At 56.5% G+C, this 14,935-nt stretch overlaps 1 protein-coding gene across 2 annotated transcripts; it reads left to right on the top strand.

Annotated features, from left to right (window-relative positions):
- ECHS1 (enoyl-CoA hydratase, short chain 1) lies at positions 1-11,857 on the top strand. 2 transcript variants are annotated; one of them, XM_015148516.3, is made up of 8 exons: positions 1-106; positions 2,916-3,113; positions 3,647-3,774; positions 4,801-4,900; positions 8,120-8,224; positions 8,762-8,881; positions 10,149-10,216; positions 11,391-11,857. In XM_015148516.3, the coding sequence occupies exons 1-8, from the start codon at positions 19-21 to the stop codon at positions 11,454-11,456; spliced, it is 873 nt and encodes a 290-aa protein (XP_015004002.1). In that variant the 5' UTR covers positions 1-18; the 3' UTR covers positions 11,457-11,857. The 2 variants fall into 2 exon arrangements, with proteins under 2 accessions (XP_015004002.1, XP_015004003.1); XM_015148517.3 differs by lacking the exon at positions 8,762-8,881.
- The last annotated feature ends 3,078 nt before the right edge of the window (positions 11,858-14,935 follow it).

Raw genomic sequence — 14,935 nt, 5'->3', positions numbered from 1 at the left:
AGAGTAGACTGGAGCGCCATGGCCGCCCTGCGTGTCCTGCTGCCCCGGCTCCGCGGCCCGCTGAGGCCCCCGGTTCGCTGTCCTGCGTGGCGTCCCTTCGCCTCGGGTGAGTGCGCGGTGAGAGCGGGCGGCCCGAATCTCCTCCTGACTCCGACCTGCACGCCCCGACCAGATCCCAGACCGCACCCCTCCCGCCTGACCCCGCATCCCCCACCTGACCCCGACCCGCACCCCCTCCCGCATGACCCTGCACCCCTACCTGGCCCCGCACCCCATCTGACCCCTACCCGCACCCCACTCCGCCTGACCCCGCACCCCCGGCCTGACCTCGCACCCCCATGGCCTGACTCCCCAGTCCCCTGCCTGACCCAGCACCCACCACCTGACCCCGACCCGCAGCCCTCTCCCACGTGACGCTGCACCCCTACCTGGCCCCGCACCCCACTCCACCTGACCCTGCACCCCCCACCAGACCCCGCTGCCCCGGCCTGACCCCGCACCCCTCTTCCGCCCGATCCCGCACCCCCGTGGCCTGACTCCGCAGTACTCTGCCTGACCCCGCACCCACCACCTGACCCCGACCCGCAGCCCTCTCCCACGTGACCCTGCACCCCTATCTGGCCCCGCACCCCATCTGACCCCTACCCGCACCCCACTCCGCCTGACCCCGCACCCCCCCCACCTGACCCCGCACCCCCGGCCTGACCCTGCACCCCTCTTCCGCCCGATCCCGCAGCCCCATGGCCTGACTCTGCAGTCCCCTGCCTGACCCAGCACCCACCACCTGACCCCAACCCGCAGCCCCTGCCTGGCCCAGGCCTGCAACACCCTACCCCCCTCGCCTAGTGCTGCACCCCCAACCTGGCCCACACCAACAGCCTGACCCAGCCTTAACAACCCCCCACCACCCGCCCCCCCGCAACCAACACCATCCACCTGACCCTGGCCCACACCCCATCCCCCCCCCACGCCTACCTCTGCAGGAGGCCACTCTCACCAGGCTGCGTCCTGCGGGAGGCCCAGGAGGCCTGGCCGCTGGCTCTTACTGCCCCAATGCCAAGACCTCTGGCCAACTGGGTGCAGGGTGAGGGTTGTGAAAATCCCAGGTGTTCCCTCGGCTCTAAGAGCAGGCATAGGTCCTGTGCAGCAGGCCAGCCCAAGAACAGGAGATGCAGGTTCATTTTGTCCTGGGTGCCTCCTGACCAGGGCTACCCCTCAGACGGTCCTAAGGAAAAAGCTGACACCTTCTCCCCAGCCACAGGGAGCTGCCCTCTTCCTCCCTCGGGGCTCACCCGGGGCCCCACTCATCAGTGGCCATCACCCGCTCTAGTATCTGAGGAATCTTGGGCCATGCCTTGGGCTGGGGAAGAACTCTTGCTTCCTCTTCCTCCCTCACCCTGTGTTTCCAGTGGACCGCTGAGTTGTGTTGTTTTCATCCCCAAGCTCTCCTTGGCCGTCGGCTTCTGCACCCTCACAGCAGCCCTTTCCTGGATCTTGCATAGCTGCCAGACACTTCACCTGTGATCTTCCAGTTACCCCTAGAAACCCACAGGATAAGGTGGGATACAGTGGCTCATGCCTGTAATCCCAGCACTTTGGGAGGCTGAGGTAGGTGGATCACCTGAGGTCAGGAATTCGAGATCACCTTGGCCAACGTAGTGCAACCTCATTTCTACTAAAAATACAAAAATTAGCCGGGTGTGGTGGTGTGTGTAGTCCCAGCTACTCGGGAGGCTGAGGCAGGAGAATCACCTGAACCCCCTGAACCCTGGAGGCGGAGGTTGCAGTGAGCCGAGATTGCACCACTGCACTCCTGGGCGATAGAATGAGACTCGGTCTCAAAAAAAAAAAAAAGAAACCCACAGGACAGGGACTATGATCCCTGCTTTGCCACCAAGAGAGCCAAGCATCCAACACGCAGGCTACCTTTGTCTTTTCAGGTTCACCTTCTCACCCTGAATGCCATTGTCCTTTGTCCCCTTCCCATCTTGCTGTCCACCCAGCAGGCACGGGTCCTGTGCAGCAGGCCAAGCTGAGATGCACTTGCGTCTCCCGTTTTCGGGCTGGCCTGCTGCACCAGACCTGACCTGTGCCTGATCTTAATGCCGCAGGAACACCCAGGATTTTCACAGCCCCCACCCAGTGTCCATTTGGCCAGAGGTCTTGGCAATGGGGAGGCACCAAGTACAAGGAGCTGGCGCTCCATCCTGTTTGAGGCTTACACCCCCTCACCTGTTGGCATGTGTTGAAAGAAGGCGTTTCCTGGTTCCTTAGCAGAGTCCAGGGCTGTCTCCAGTGTGGTGTCCTGGAAAGAGCTGCCCAAGGCATATTAGGAGAAGGGGAGCGGCCGTGGTCTGCGTTCTGTGCTGGGGATTTTTCTTTTCTTTTTTTTTTTTTTTTTTGAGACAGAGTCTCACTCTGTCGCTCAGGCTGGAGTGCAGTGGCATGATCTCAGCTCACTGCAAGCTCCACGTTCACGCCATTCTCCTGCCTCAGCCTCCTGAGTAGCTAGGACTACAGGTGCCCACCACAACAACCGACTAATTGTTTGTATTTTTAGTAGAGACAGTGTTTCACCGTGTTAACCAGGATGATCTCGATCTCCTGACCTCGTAATCTGCCCGCTTCAGCCTCCCAAAATGCTGGGATTACAGGCGTGAACCACCTCGCCCGGCCTGGGGATTTTCTTTAGGACATGTTCAAACACATGTGAAAGCAGAGAGAAAGGTACCAAGGCTACCCATCTATCGCTGTGGCTGAGAGCTACACCTGGAGCCACTGAGGACTGGGCAGGGAGCCCTCAGAGGGCCTCTTGGGGTCACACTGTATCCACTGATGGGGCCACATCCCTTCCCCCACTCTCCCCAGTTTGATACCTGTGTGAATAGATACCCCTTTTTGCCTTCTTGCTCTAGGTGCTAACTTTGAGTACATCATCGCAGAAAAAAGAGGGAAGAATAACACCGTGGGGTTGATCCAACTGAACCGCCCCAAGGCCCTCAATGCACTTTGCGATGGCCTGATTGAGGAGCTCAACCAGGCACTGAAGACCTTCGAGGAGGACACGGGCGTGGGGGCCATTGTCCTCACCGGCGGGGATAAGGCCTTTGCAGGTGTGCGCAGCAGCGGAGGCCTTTGTGTCTGGGCAGATGTGGGAGGCACGTGTGGCCTTGGGAGAAGCCTCCAGACTGACTTGTACCCCTGTGATGGCGGAGGCACGCGCGTGCGGACTTCCTCACATATCCAGTGAAGACGGGCATGGGAACAGCTTGCATGAGCAGCTTTGTGTATGCTGGAGAACCGCATGTGCTCCCCCAGCAAAATAGCTTCTTCAAAGAGATTCAGGTCCTTGGCAGTCAGGCTTTACACAAAGCCTGTCAAGGGCTTACGCCCTGATGAATATGCCCCGCCTCTGTGGGCACCTCCCTCGCACCTGCCACCTGCCCCGGAACCCCTCTTCATGACCTCTGTTAGAGCTGGCATAACAGCATTCCTACAGCTGTCCGCGTGGCCTGGTGTCACCCGTGCCCAGCAACCCCAGTGCCCGTGTCTGGTGTGCTCCGAAGCTGCCTGTTGGTCTGGGGGATACAGGACGCATGGGCTCTCTGCTGTCTGGTAACTGGAACCTCCTTTCCACTCCTGCTAGCTGGAGCTGATATCAAGGAAATGCAGAACCTGAGTTTCCAGGACTGTTACTCCAACAAGTTCTTGAAGCACTGGGACTACCTCACCCAGATGAAGAAGCCAGTCATCGCTGCTGTCAATGGCTATGCCGTGAGTATTGCTGCCGAGGGTCTCCTCTTGTGGCTGAAGGAACTGTGCTGTGCATACACAGCATAACAGATTTTTATTTTGAAGAGGCCTTTAGTTCCCAGGCCAGCAGCCTCCTTTCCTGCCTCATGGTGCTAAAGAGCCAGGAACCGTGCAGAGAGGACACCTCCTGGCATCTGTTTTTTTCATGGCTGTTCACCTGACAGCTTCTCCCCAGCAAGCTTCTCTCCCAGGGCGGTGGAAGAGAGGTGCTGGCTTTGGCTACGTCTATAAACTGGCTTCTTTTGCTGCCCTTAAAAGCTGTGTCCTGGGACTGTTTGAAGTGCTGAGGCTGATCTTGACTTACAGGGAAGCAGTGTGATCATTTCATGGCGCTCCCTTCCGTGGAAGCCAGGGGTCTGCGGGTGGAGTTTTCTCGGCGCAGCCACACCCCCCAGTCTCTGTGGCTGCGTCTCGGCCACAGCAGCAGAGGTTTTTTTTTTTTTTTTTGAGATGGAGTGTCGCTCTGTCCCCTGGGCTGGAGTGCGGTGGCGCGATCTCGGCTCGCTGCAAGCTCCGCCTCCCGGGTTTACACCATTCTCCTGCTTCAGCCTCCCGAATAGCTGGGACTACAGGGGCCGCCACGTCGCCTGGTTAATTTTTTGTACTTTTAGTGGAGACAGGGTTTCACCGTGTTAGCCAGGATGGCCTTGATCTCCTGACCTTGTGATCTGCCCGCCTTGGCCTCCCACAGTGCTGGGATTACAGGCGTGAGCCCCGCGCCCGGCACCCAGCAGCGGAGCTGAGTCGTCACAGCAGAGCCTGTAAGACCTTCATGGCCCTTTACGGAATGTTTGCCGGCCGCTGGTAAACAGCATCAGCCATCTGTAGTTAACTTATCACAACGATTATCTAGTTTGGTGCCACCATGTTAGTCTTTGTCATACACCTGACACTGTTGCTTTTCAATGGAAAATTTGAATAAGCAAGCAGAGTGATTTCTGACTGGGTTCCCCTCGTAAGACTGTCCTGATGCCGAATGTTTTACAGTTTGGCGGGGGCTGTGAGCTTGCCATGATGTGTGATATCATCTATGCCGGCGAGAAGGCCCAGTTTGCACAGCCGGAGATCTTACTAGGAACCATCCCAGGTAAAGGGTAACACTGTCTCTGATAGGCATAGATGCCTTAGGTAATTCCTCAAAATCGACCTGTGTCTCAGGGCCCACAGCTCGTATCTGACCAGAGGCCCTGGATGGACAGCCCCGTGTCTGGTCAGTGGTCTGTCTGTGGACAGCCACAGAGGCTGGAGTGGTTGTGACAGAGCTTGGCGTGGCCTCAGAGTCCCAGGACCATGTCTGGCTCCTGTGACTGTGCCCGGGTCGCACGTCTGATGGTGTTGGGAGAGGCAGGTCATGGGTAACACTGGCTTCTTTTTTTTTTTTTTTTTTTTTTTTGAGACGGAGTCTCACGCTGTTGCCCAGGCTGGAGTGCAGTGGCGCGATCTCGGCTCACTGCAAGCTCCGCCTCCCGGGTTCCCGCCATTCTCCTGCCTCAGCCTCCTGAGTAGCTGGGACTACAGGCGCCCGCCACCGCACCCGGCTAATTTTTTGTATTTTTAGTAGAGACGGGGTTTCACTGTGGTCTCGATCTCCTGACCTTGTGATCCGCCCGCCTCGGCCTCCCAAAGTGCTGGGATTACAGGCTTGAGCCACCGCGCCCGGCCAACACTGGCTTCTAACCATGGCAGTTCTTGCTTGCGATTCGTGTCCAGAGAGAGAACATGGTGACCCTGGGTGGCACTGGGAGCTTTGCCCACTGCCATCTCACTGGCCTGGAGGTCACGTGGCCTGAGTTCAGAGCGGGGAGTCAGACCCCCCACCATGCCCGTGGGAAGGGCCTGGGCTCTTGGCAAAGAGCAACACCCTCTACCCCCAGGGTCTTCCTGGTGGGCCTGGTAGAAGGGTGGGCACAGGCCGAGCAGCCAGGAGGGAGCTGAGACCCTGAGGGCGGGCCTGGTAGAAGGGTGGGCACAGGCCGGGCAGCCAGGAGGGAGCTGAGACCCTGAGGGCGGGCCTGGTAGAAGGGTGGGCACAGGCCGGGCAGCCAGGAGGGAGCTGAGACCCTGAGGGCGGGCCTGGTAGAAGGGTGGGCACAGGCCGGGCAGCCAGGAGGGAGCTGAGACCCTGAGGGCGGGCCTGGTAGAAGGGTGGGCACAGGCCAGGCAGCCAGGGGGGAGCTGAGACCCTGAGGGCGGGCCTGGTAGAAGGGTGGGCACAGGCCGGGCAGCCAGGAGGGAGCTGAGACCCTGAGGGCGGGCCTGGTAGAAGGGTGGGCACAGGCCGGGCAGCCAGGAGGGAGCTGAGACCCTGAGGGCGGGCCTGGTAGAAGGGTGGGCACAGGCCGGGCAGCCAGGAGGGAGCTGAGACCCTGAGGGCGGGCCTGGTAGAAGGGTGGGCACAGGCCGGGCAGCCAGGAGGGAGCTGAGACCCTGAGGGCGGGCCTGGTAGAAGGGTGGGCACAGGCCGGGCAGCCAGGAGGGAGCTGAGACCCTGAGGGCGGGCCTGGTAGAAGGGTGGGCACAGGCCGGGCAGCCAGGAGGGAGCTGAGACCCTGAGGGCGGGCCTGGTAGAAGGGTGGGCACTGAGGGGAGCAGCTGCACTCAGGACGCTCTTCGCCGCCCTCTGAGTTTGACCAGAGGCAGATTCTGAGGCCTTGAGCTGCGAGCTTGGTGCGTTGTTCAGGTTCTGATCCCTAGAAGAGCTGCTGCTCTAAGGGACCAGTGCCTGGGGTCAGGGAGGCCTATAAGCTTCTAAGATGTTGACCACAGAGGCTGGGGAGGGCCCCACGGAGCCACACACCTTGATCCAATATCAGGGTGTTGGGGGAGTGTGGGGTCCAGCCCTGCGGGGCTTAGCGGGTGTTCTCCTCGTGTGCGGAAACAAGAGATTGTAAGAAATAAAGACACAAGACAAAGAGATAAAGAGAAAACAGGTGGGCCTGGGGGACCACTACCACCAAGACGCAGAGACCGGTAGTGGCCCTAAACGGCTGGGCGCGCTGATATTTATTGCATACAAGAACAAGGAGGCAGGGTAAGGAGGGTGGATCTTCTAAGTGATTGACAAGGTGAAGCAAGTCACATGATCACACGACACGGGGGCCCTTCCCTCTTAAGTAGCCGAAGTAGAGAGGGAGGGCAGCGTATGTCAGCGTTTTCTTCTCTGCACTTATAAGAAAGATCAAAGACTTTAAGACTTTCACTATGTCTTCTACCGCTGTCCTCTACGAACTTCAAAGAGGAACCAGGAGTACGGGAGGAGCATGAAAGTGGACAAGGAGCGTGACCGTTGAAGCACAGCACCACAGGGAGGGGTTTAGGCCTCGGGATGACTGCGGGCAGGCCTGGATAATATCCAGCCTTCCACAAGAAGCTGGTGGAGCAGAGTGTTCCCTGACTCCTCCAAGGAAAGGAGACTCCCTTTCGCAGTCTGCTAAGTAACGGGTGCCTTCCCAGACACTGGTGTTACCACCTGACCAAGGAGTCCTCAAGCGGCTCTTATGCGGGCGTGACAGAAGGCTCACCTCTTGCCTTCTTCGTCACTTCTCACAGTGTCCCTTCAGCACCTGACCCTATGCCCACTGGTTATTCCTGGGTTATATAGTAATGGAACAAAGAGTAATATAAAAGCTAATGATTAATGTTTATAATAATGATTGATAGTTGTCCATGATCATCTCTATATCTAATTTGTATTATGACTATTCTTGTTCTAACTATTTTCTTTATTTTTTATTTTTTTTGAGACGGAGTCTCACTCTGTCACCCAGGCTGGAGTGCAGTGGCCGGATCTCAGCTCACTGCAAGCTCCGCCTCCCGGGTTTACGCCATTCTCCGGCCTCAGCCTCCCGAGTAGCTGGGACTACAGGCGCCCGCCACCTCGCCCGGCTAGTTTTTTTTTTGTATTTCTTAATAGAGACGGAGTTTCACCGTGTTAGCCAGGATGGTCTCGATCTCCTGACCTCGTGATCCGCCCGTCTCAGCCTCCCAAAGTGCTGGGATTACAGGCTTGAGCCACTGCGCCCGGCCACTATTTTCTTTATTACACTGAAACAGTTTGTGTCTTCAGTCTCTTCCCTCGGCACCTGGGTAATCCTTTGCCCACAGGGGAGCGCCAGATGTGGGACCTGAGCTTGAAAAGGGGCTGCTGCCCCTGATGTTGCCGGGCTCCTGTGCTGCTCGGCCTCTGACCCCTGGACCTTGTCTCGGGGCCTATCTTAAGCCCCTTGGAACTTGCTGGCTGCGCAGCTGCGATGTCCTCTTGGGTTCACTCACTGCGGTGCCAGCCATGACCAGCCCCTCCCCGCAGGTGCGGGTGGCACCCAGAGACTCACGCGTGCTGTTGGGAAGTCGCTGGCAATGGAGATGGTCCTCACCGGTGACCGGATCTCAGCCCAGGACGCCAAGCAAGCAGGTATGGGTTGGGGCTGCCCACGGAAGCCACACGGAAACCCGGGGCGGCATCCAGGTGTCTCCACAGTGGTTGCATGAGTTTTTGGGTCCTGAGGACCTGGGAGAAGACTGACTGCCTTTAGTTTTTACGTTTTGAAGTACTGTACGCACAGAAGTGGAGCCACGCATAAGTATCTGGTGCAGAAGAACAGCCCAGCAATTACGTCCCCAAAGTCCGGTGTAAGCAACGGGCGTCTCCGGGCCCTCACTGGCCAGTCCTCCCACTGCCCTGTTGGGGATCATGGTCCCCGGGTCTGGCTGCCTCTGCCGTCGGAGCTATGGACAGCCTGACCTGTGTGTCTGAGAGCACAGGGACTGCGGTGCCAAGAGCGCTCAGCACTCAGGAAGGGGCACGTGCGGCACTTACCGTGTGGAGCCACCCTTGCTAATGCTCAGAGGCTGGGATGCTCCAGCACGCTGCTCCCCAGCGGCCACTCCCTCGAAAAGGAATAGACAAGCGCTCTGTCTGCACTCACTCACCGACGTTCTTGTGTTTCAGGTCTCGTAAGCAAGATTTTTCCTGTTGAGACACTGGTGGAAGAAGCCATCCAGTGTGCAGAAAAAATTGCCAGCAATTCTAAAATTATAGTAGCCATGGCCAAAGAATCAGTGAATGCAGGTAGGGGATCCTGCCAGGAAGACAAGGTAGAGAGGTCTCCAGGGCTGTCAGGAGTATCCCTGAGGCGTCTCTGTGACTGTGGGGAGCCTTCCTGAGCGGCAGGCTTTCTGGCTCCGAATGGATATGCCTTAAGCCCTCCTGGGCAGAAATGGTTCTCAGTGTCTCAGTTCTGCTGTCTCTAGAGTTGTGGTTTCTGGTCACGCCCTCAGGAACTCCGCTGAGATGTTCCCAGCTCCCCTTTGTACCAGGGCCCAAGAACTGAGCCAGGCCTGGGAGGTGAGGGCAGTACAGAGCTGACCATGGCAGGAAAAGGCTGAGAAGGGAGCCGAGGTCCCAAAAGTAAAATGGTCTCGCCCACGGGGAGGCTCGGTTCACCTCCCGGGACCTGGAGTTGGCGGCCGCGTCCGCGCCTGGCAGGTGGCTACGCAGGCTTGCAGGCCAACACCACGCTGTTCATTCTTGGCCTGGATCCCTTTTAGTCTCCCTCTGCCAGAGAAGTGGATCTGATCTTCCCCCTCCTCAGAAATGCTCAAGTTTTATTGTCACAATTTATTCTCAGCATGAGAATGAGATGGTGGTTAGCTGGCTGAGTCCGGACAGGTGTGGGTGGCCCCAGGCAGGTCCCCTAACCTCTCTGAGTATGTATACCTCGAGGGTGTGGCCGTCCGCCGGGCTTGCCGTTGGCTTGAGGCAGGATACAGTGAGGAGAGCATTTTGAAAAAAAGGGAGGCTGCTGTTGCCCAAGGTGTTTGGCGAGGTCGGGCTCCTCTCGGAGAGGATGCTGGCTGCAGCCCTGGAACCACCGCGCCTGCCTCCATCTGTGCATCCAGATCTGCCCTGCTTGGCCTCGTGCAAAGAAGGGCCTGGAATGAGCAGAGCCAAAGGCGTTCTTGGTGCCAGCCACGCCCAGCTCTGGCTCCCGTGCTGTCCTTCCTGGTTTTCATCCTTGTTTACTTTTCTCTGTTTGCAGCCCTGTTGCTGCCTCACAGCCTCTCCTCAAGGGCGCAGTTTGCCATCTCACCTTTCATCCAGTTCCTGTCCCTTCCTTGGGGCCCTGGACCACCCGAGTGTGACGTGTGGGGCCATAGGAGAGCTGTTGGTTTTGCCAGGTCTCCGCTGGGGCAGTGCCTTTGAGAAGGGCAGCGCCGTGGAAGCCTGCGCAGGGCCGGGCCACGTCAGAAGCACAGTTGTGCGTGGGTCGGTGAGGAGGGAGGAGAAGTTCTGCATGGAATAGCTCCGTTCATAACTCTAGGACTTTGTTTTTCAGCTTTTGAAATGACATTAACAGAAGGAAGTAAGTTAGAGAAGAAACTCTTCTACTCAACCTTTGCCACCGTGAGTAAACAGCGGAGAATCTAGCAAATTTCAGTCACACAAGTTGCTGGGAATTTCCTTTTACATCTTATCATTAAGTGTCGTTTCTTTCTGGTCAGAACTGCCAGCCTCACCTTCAGCAGGATCAGATTTGTTCTATCAGTGGGTCTTGATGTTAGAAAAAAAGTAGAGCATGTGGAAGTTCAAAAGTATGAAATCTTACAGGTGCTTTTCTTGTCTTTCCTGTTATATGAGGTTTAGGAATTGCACCCTCAAGCAGCAGCTCCTTTTTTTTTCTTTTGACAGGGAGTCTTACTCTGTCTCCCAAGCTAGAGTGCAGTGGCCGGATCTCAGCTCACTGCAAGCTCCGCCTCCCGCCTCAGCCTCGAGTAGCTGGGACTACAGGAGCTCGCCACCACGCCCGGCTAATTTTTTGTATTTTTAGTAGAGACGGGGTTTCACCGAGTTAGTCAGTATGGTCTCGATCTCCTGACCTCGTGATCCGCCCGCCTCGGCCCCCCAAAGTGCTTGGATTACAGGCGTGAGCCACCATGCCCGGCCTGGCTACTTTATTTAAAATGCGGTGTCAGCTGGGTGTCGTGCATCCGTAGTCCCAGCTTCCTGGGAGGCTGAGGCGGGTTGTTCGCGTCCAACTGGTCAACAAAGCAAGACCCCGTCTCAAAAAAAAGACTTTTTTAAAAAATGAGGCCAGGCACCTCATTTTAATTGTTCGGTAAAATTAAAAGTGGTTTGGGCACTTGAGGAAGGGGTACAGATGCGTGCGTGCCTGGGGACGCTTGCACACAACTTGAGAAAAGCAGATGCAGAATTGAGTTCTCATGTCCTGCTCTGACACAGGGTAGCCCCTGATACAGGTCACCCATCGTCCACTTGATGACTTGGTGAGTGACCCATACAGGTGCATCTGAGGCTCTTTAGATGTGAGCTTGTTTGACATACACAAGCTCCTGAATGACCATCACCTAGACTGGTAGAAAGAGGCAGTGAAAATCCCCGCACCCAGGCCCAGCTCTGCTTGGGCAGGTGTCCCTGCCGCTGAGTCCCCTGCCTGGCCCCCTGGGCCCCTGTGGGCATGAGGAGTGAGGCAGGACCAGGGAGACACGGGCGGACAGTGGCATCAGGCTCTGTGAGGAGACTGCGCGTCCAGCTCTGTTTCTGCCCCTTTTCCTACCAGGATGACCGGAAAGAAGGGATGACTGCGTTTGTGGAAAAGAGAAAGGCCAACTTCAAAGACCAGTGAGACTCAGCCGCCCCTCCCTCACACCTTTGCTTGGAGAGGGCAAATGCAGCCTGCTGTCAGTTTTAGAAGCAAGCAAATCATCCTCTTTTCGAGAGCAGCGTCCGTGGTGCGCAGTTTCTCTCTGACTGCTGCGTGGTCACGGCCCGAGCTCTCACGGCATGACTGCCTTCTTCACCCAGCCTGTGAGGGTCCGTGTTCACGTCCTGATTGGAGCACCTTCTTCTCAATGTTAAGATTCTGCTGAGGAGCCCCTGCTGGTCCCTCTGGGCATGCTGTGCTTGGGCGGAAAGCAGGGCCTGCAGGTCCTTGTGTCCCTGCGGCTGGAGAGGGGCTGCTCTGAGGGAAACACTGCTGCCTTCACACAGATGCTCTGCTGATTAAAGTGACAGTGATTCAGGTGACACCACGCCTCGTAGGTCATGTCTGGAATGAGTATTCTGTCATGTTAGTTTTTTTTTTTTTTAACTTTTTTGTTTTTTCACTGTAAGGAACAACATTCAAAGAAAAAAGGTTTGTATAGTAAGTCGCCCCACATCATACTTCCTGGGTATCCACTGTGAACAGCTGGGCTCGTGGCTTCCTAGAGACTTCTGTGCGCACACACACACCCCTGCACACGTGCACAGGCATGGACTGTGGTTTTCTTCCATGCCCACTTACATAGAGCCCTTTCCTCACGAGAGCCCACCCTGTTTCCTTTGTACTTCTGTCATACGGAGCTCTCTGTTCAGTTTCACTGCTTTCTTCTCTGTTGTGGTAACACACGACGTAAACTTGCCCATCTTAACCATTGTTTTTTAGAGATGAGGCTAGAGTGCCGTGGTCAATCACAGCTCACTGCAGCCTGAATCTCCTGGGCTCAAGTGATCCTCCCTGCTCCCAAGTAGCTGGGGCCACAGGCCTGCACTACCACACCCAGCTAACTTTTAAAATCTATCTTTTGTAGAGATGGAGTCTCCCTATGTTGCCCAGGCTGGTCTGAACCATTTTAAGTCCACATTTCAGTGGCATTAAGTACATTCTCCTTGTGCAACCATTACTGTCTATCCAAGAAAGCTTTCATTTTCCCAAATGCAAACTGTCCCCATTAAACAATAACCCCTTTTCTGCTTCCCTGCAGCTCCTGGCACCCATGCTTCTACTTCCTGTCGCTATGGAGGGACCTCCATTTGTCCCTTTGGGTCAGGCTCGTTTCAGCCCCACCCCAGATCCCTGGGTTGAAATCCTAACCCCTACTGTGACTGCTTTAGGAGGGAGGACTTTGGGCAGTGACTAGTCATGAGGGCAGAGCTCCTCCAGTGGGATTAGTGCCCTATGAGGGGTCGGAGCTCCTCGAGTGGGATGAGTGCCCTGTGAGGGGGCAGAGCTCCTCTAGTGGGATTAGTGCCCCATGAGGGGATGGAGCTCCTCCAGTGGGATTAGTGCACTATGAGGAGGCAGAGCTCCTCCAGTGGGATTAGTGCACTATGAGGAGGCGGAGCTCCTCCAGTGGGATTAGTGCCCTATGAGGGGGCAGAGCTCCTTGAGCGGGATTAGTGCCTTATGAGGGGGCGGAGGGCCTCGAGTGGGGTTAGTGCCATATGAGGGGGCGGAGCTCCTCGAGTGAAATTAGTGGTCTATGAGGGGGCGGAGCCCCTCCAGTGGGATTAGTGTTCTATGAGGGGGTGGAGCTCCTCGAGTGGGATTAGTGCCCTATGAGGGGATGGAGCTCCAGTGAAATTAGTGCCCTATGAGGGGGCGGAGCCTCTCCAGTGGAATTAGTGCCTTATGAGAGGGCGGTGGTCTTCCAGTGGGATTATTGCCCTTAGGAGAGCCCCGAGGGCACTCTTTTGCCCCTCCCACCATGTGAGTGCTCTGTGGGAAGGTGCTGTCTGTGAACCATGGGCCTCACACACAACCTGCGTGGAGCCGTGGCCTCCAGAACTGTGGAAAGTCAGTGTTTATCAGCCACCCAGACCATACCACTGCATCACAGCAGCCCAAGCTAAGGCACATACCGTCCAGAAGGTTTGTGCCTGTTGTGGCATGTTTCACCATTTGATTTTTTTCACTGAATGACGATCCCATAACATTCTTTTTAGTGGCCCTGATGTTTCATACTGTGGATGTGTCATCGTGCCCATGGTTCTAGATATTTCCCCCAGGGAAGCCCACCTGCCCCCTAGCTCAGTGCAGACTCTAGAGAGCGTTCACAGGTGTCTCCTCCACTTGGCCCCGCAGCTTGGTGTGGGTAGTGGCCTAGATTGTGGTCATGGCCTTGGGCTGGGTGGGCAGAGTGTGTGAGCCCCCACCCCTGAGTTCTTGGGCTGAATACCAAGGACAGATTCACCTGCATCAAGAAGTACAGAGACCTTTGCTGAGCTCTGGCTCCCTGAATGCGGCAGGTGCCACGCCCGTGTGTCCAATTACATTTATAGGCAAAATGGGCACACGCGTGCTCTGCGACCGCTCGCCTTGCAAGCATTGGCTCTGCACTTCCACCCACCCCGTCTGTCCTCCTGTGTGCCATGATTGGAGTCCACTAGTTCAGAGCTGCCTTTAGGGTGGAGCAGGTTTATCTCGCCTCTGCCAGGGCAGGTGGGAGTTCTCATGCAGTTTACCTTCAAACAGGCAGATGTTCTTTTCAGATAAGCCTTGGGATCTGGGACTGTTTGACAAATACTGAAATAGGTACAAAAGGAGTTTGATTCAGGTCCAACAGGGCAGAACAGGCTCTTCCCTCGGGGTAGGGAACCTGGAACCTGCTCACTTACTGGAGTGGAGCACATGGAGGTTCGTGCAGGTCATGAACCACTGGCCCTGGAGCCTGGAGTAAACACGCAGGGATAGGCACCAAATGTTCAAGTATCCAAGGGAGGAAGCCTGAACATTGGGAAAATCCACTCCGTTTAATTTTTCATGTGCACTGGGGTCAGCCTCCATAATTTGATTTCAAGCAATGGAACCCCAGAGATCTGGAGGGCCGGTTACAGCCTCGTGTTCACACCTGTGTCAGCCACGCTTGGCTGGAAGCCGCGTCTCAGAGGTCTGCATCTTAGTTATCTGGTTCCAGAGTTTGGCAGGCACAGGCGCCCAACTCGTAGGCTCGGGAATGGACCTCGTCTTCATGCTGGCCCCAGGGAGCCTGGAGCAGGGGTACCACTGTCCCACGCAGGGGAACCCCAGACGCAGAGTGAGGCTTCCACTCCTGAGCTAGTTGACCTCTGGCCCCAATATTGTTTGGGGTTTGATTAGGTGTTTTTTGTTTGTTTGTTTTGGGTTTTTTTGAGACAGAGTCTCTCTCTGACACCCGGGCTGGAGAGCAGAGGAGTGATCTCAGCTCACTGCACCCTCCACCCTCCGGGTTCAAGCAATTCTCGTGCCTCAGCCTCCCAAGTAGCTGGGATTACAGGCGCCGGTCACCATGCCCGGATAATTTTTGTATATTTTGAAGAGACAGGGTTTCACCATATTGGCCAGGCTGGTCTCCAACCCCTGAC

The sequence above is a fragment of the Macaca mulatta genome, chromosome 9 (assembly GCF_049350105.2).
Source record: "Macaca mulatta isolate MMU2019108-1 chromosome 9, T2T-MMU8v2.0, whole genome shotgun sequence".
In the NCBI taxonomy this organism is placed as follows: Eukaryota; Metazoa; Chordata; class Mammalia; order Primates; family Cercopithecidae; genus Macaca; species Macaca mulatta.
The sequence above is the reverse complement of the archived record's forward strand: the minus strand, read 5'-3'. Positions and strand labels throughout refer to the sequence as shown.

Excerpts from the sequence above, each read along its gene's own strand:
- ECHS1 (XM_015148516.3), top strand. The coding sequence starts at position 19 with ATGGCCGCCCTGCGTGTCCTGCTGCCCCGGCTCCGCGGCCCGCTGAGG. Across the intron at positions 3,114-3,646 it reads CGGGGATAAGGCCTTTGCAG|CTGGAGCTGATATCAAGGAA; the intron begins GTGTGCGCAGCA and ends CACTCCTGCTAG. Across the intron at positions 3,775-4,800 it reads CTGCTGTCAATGGCTATGCC|TTTGGCGGGGGCTGTGAGCT; the intron begins GTGAGTATTGCT and ends AATGTTTTACAG.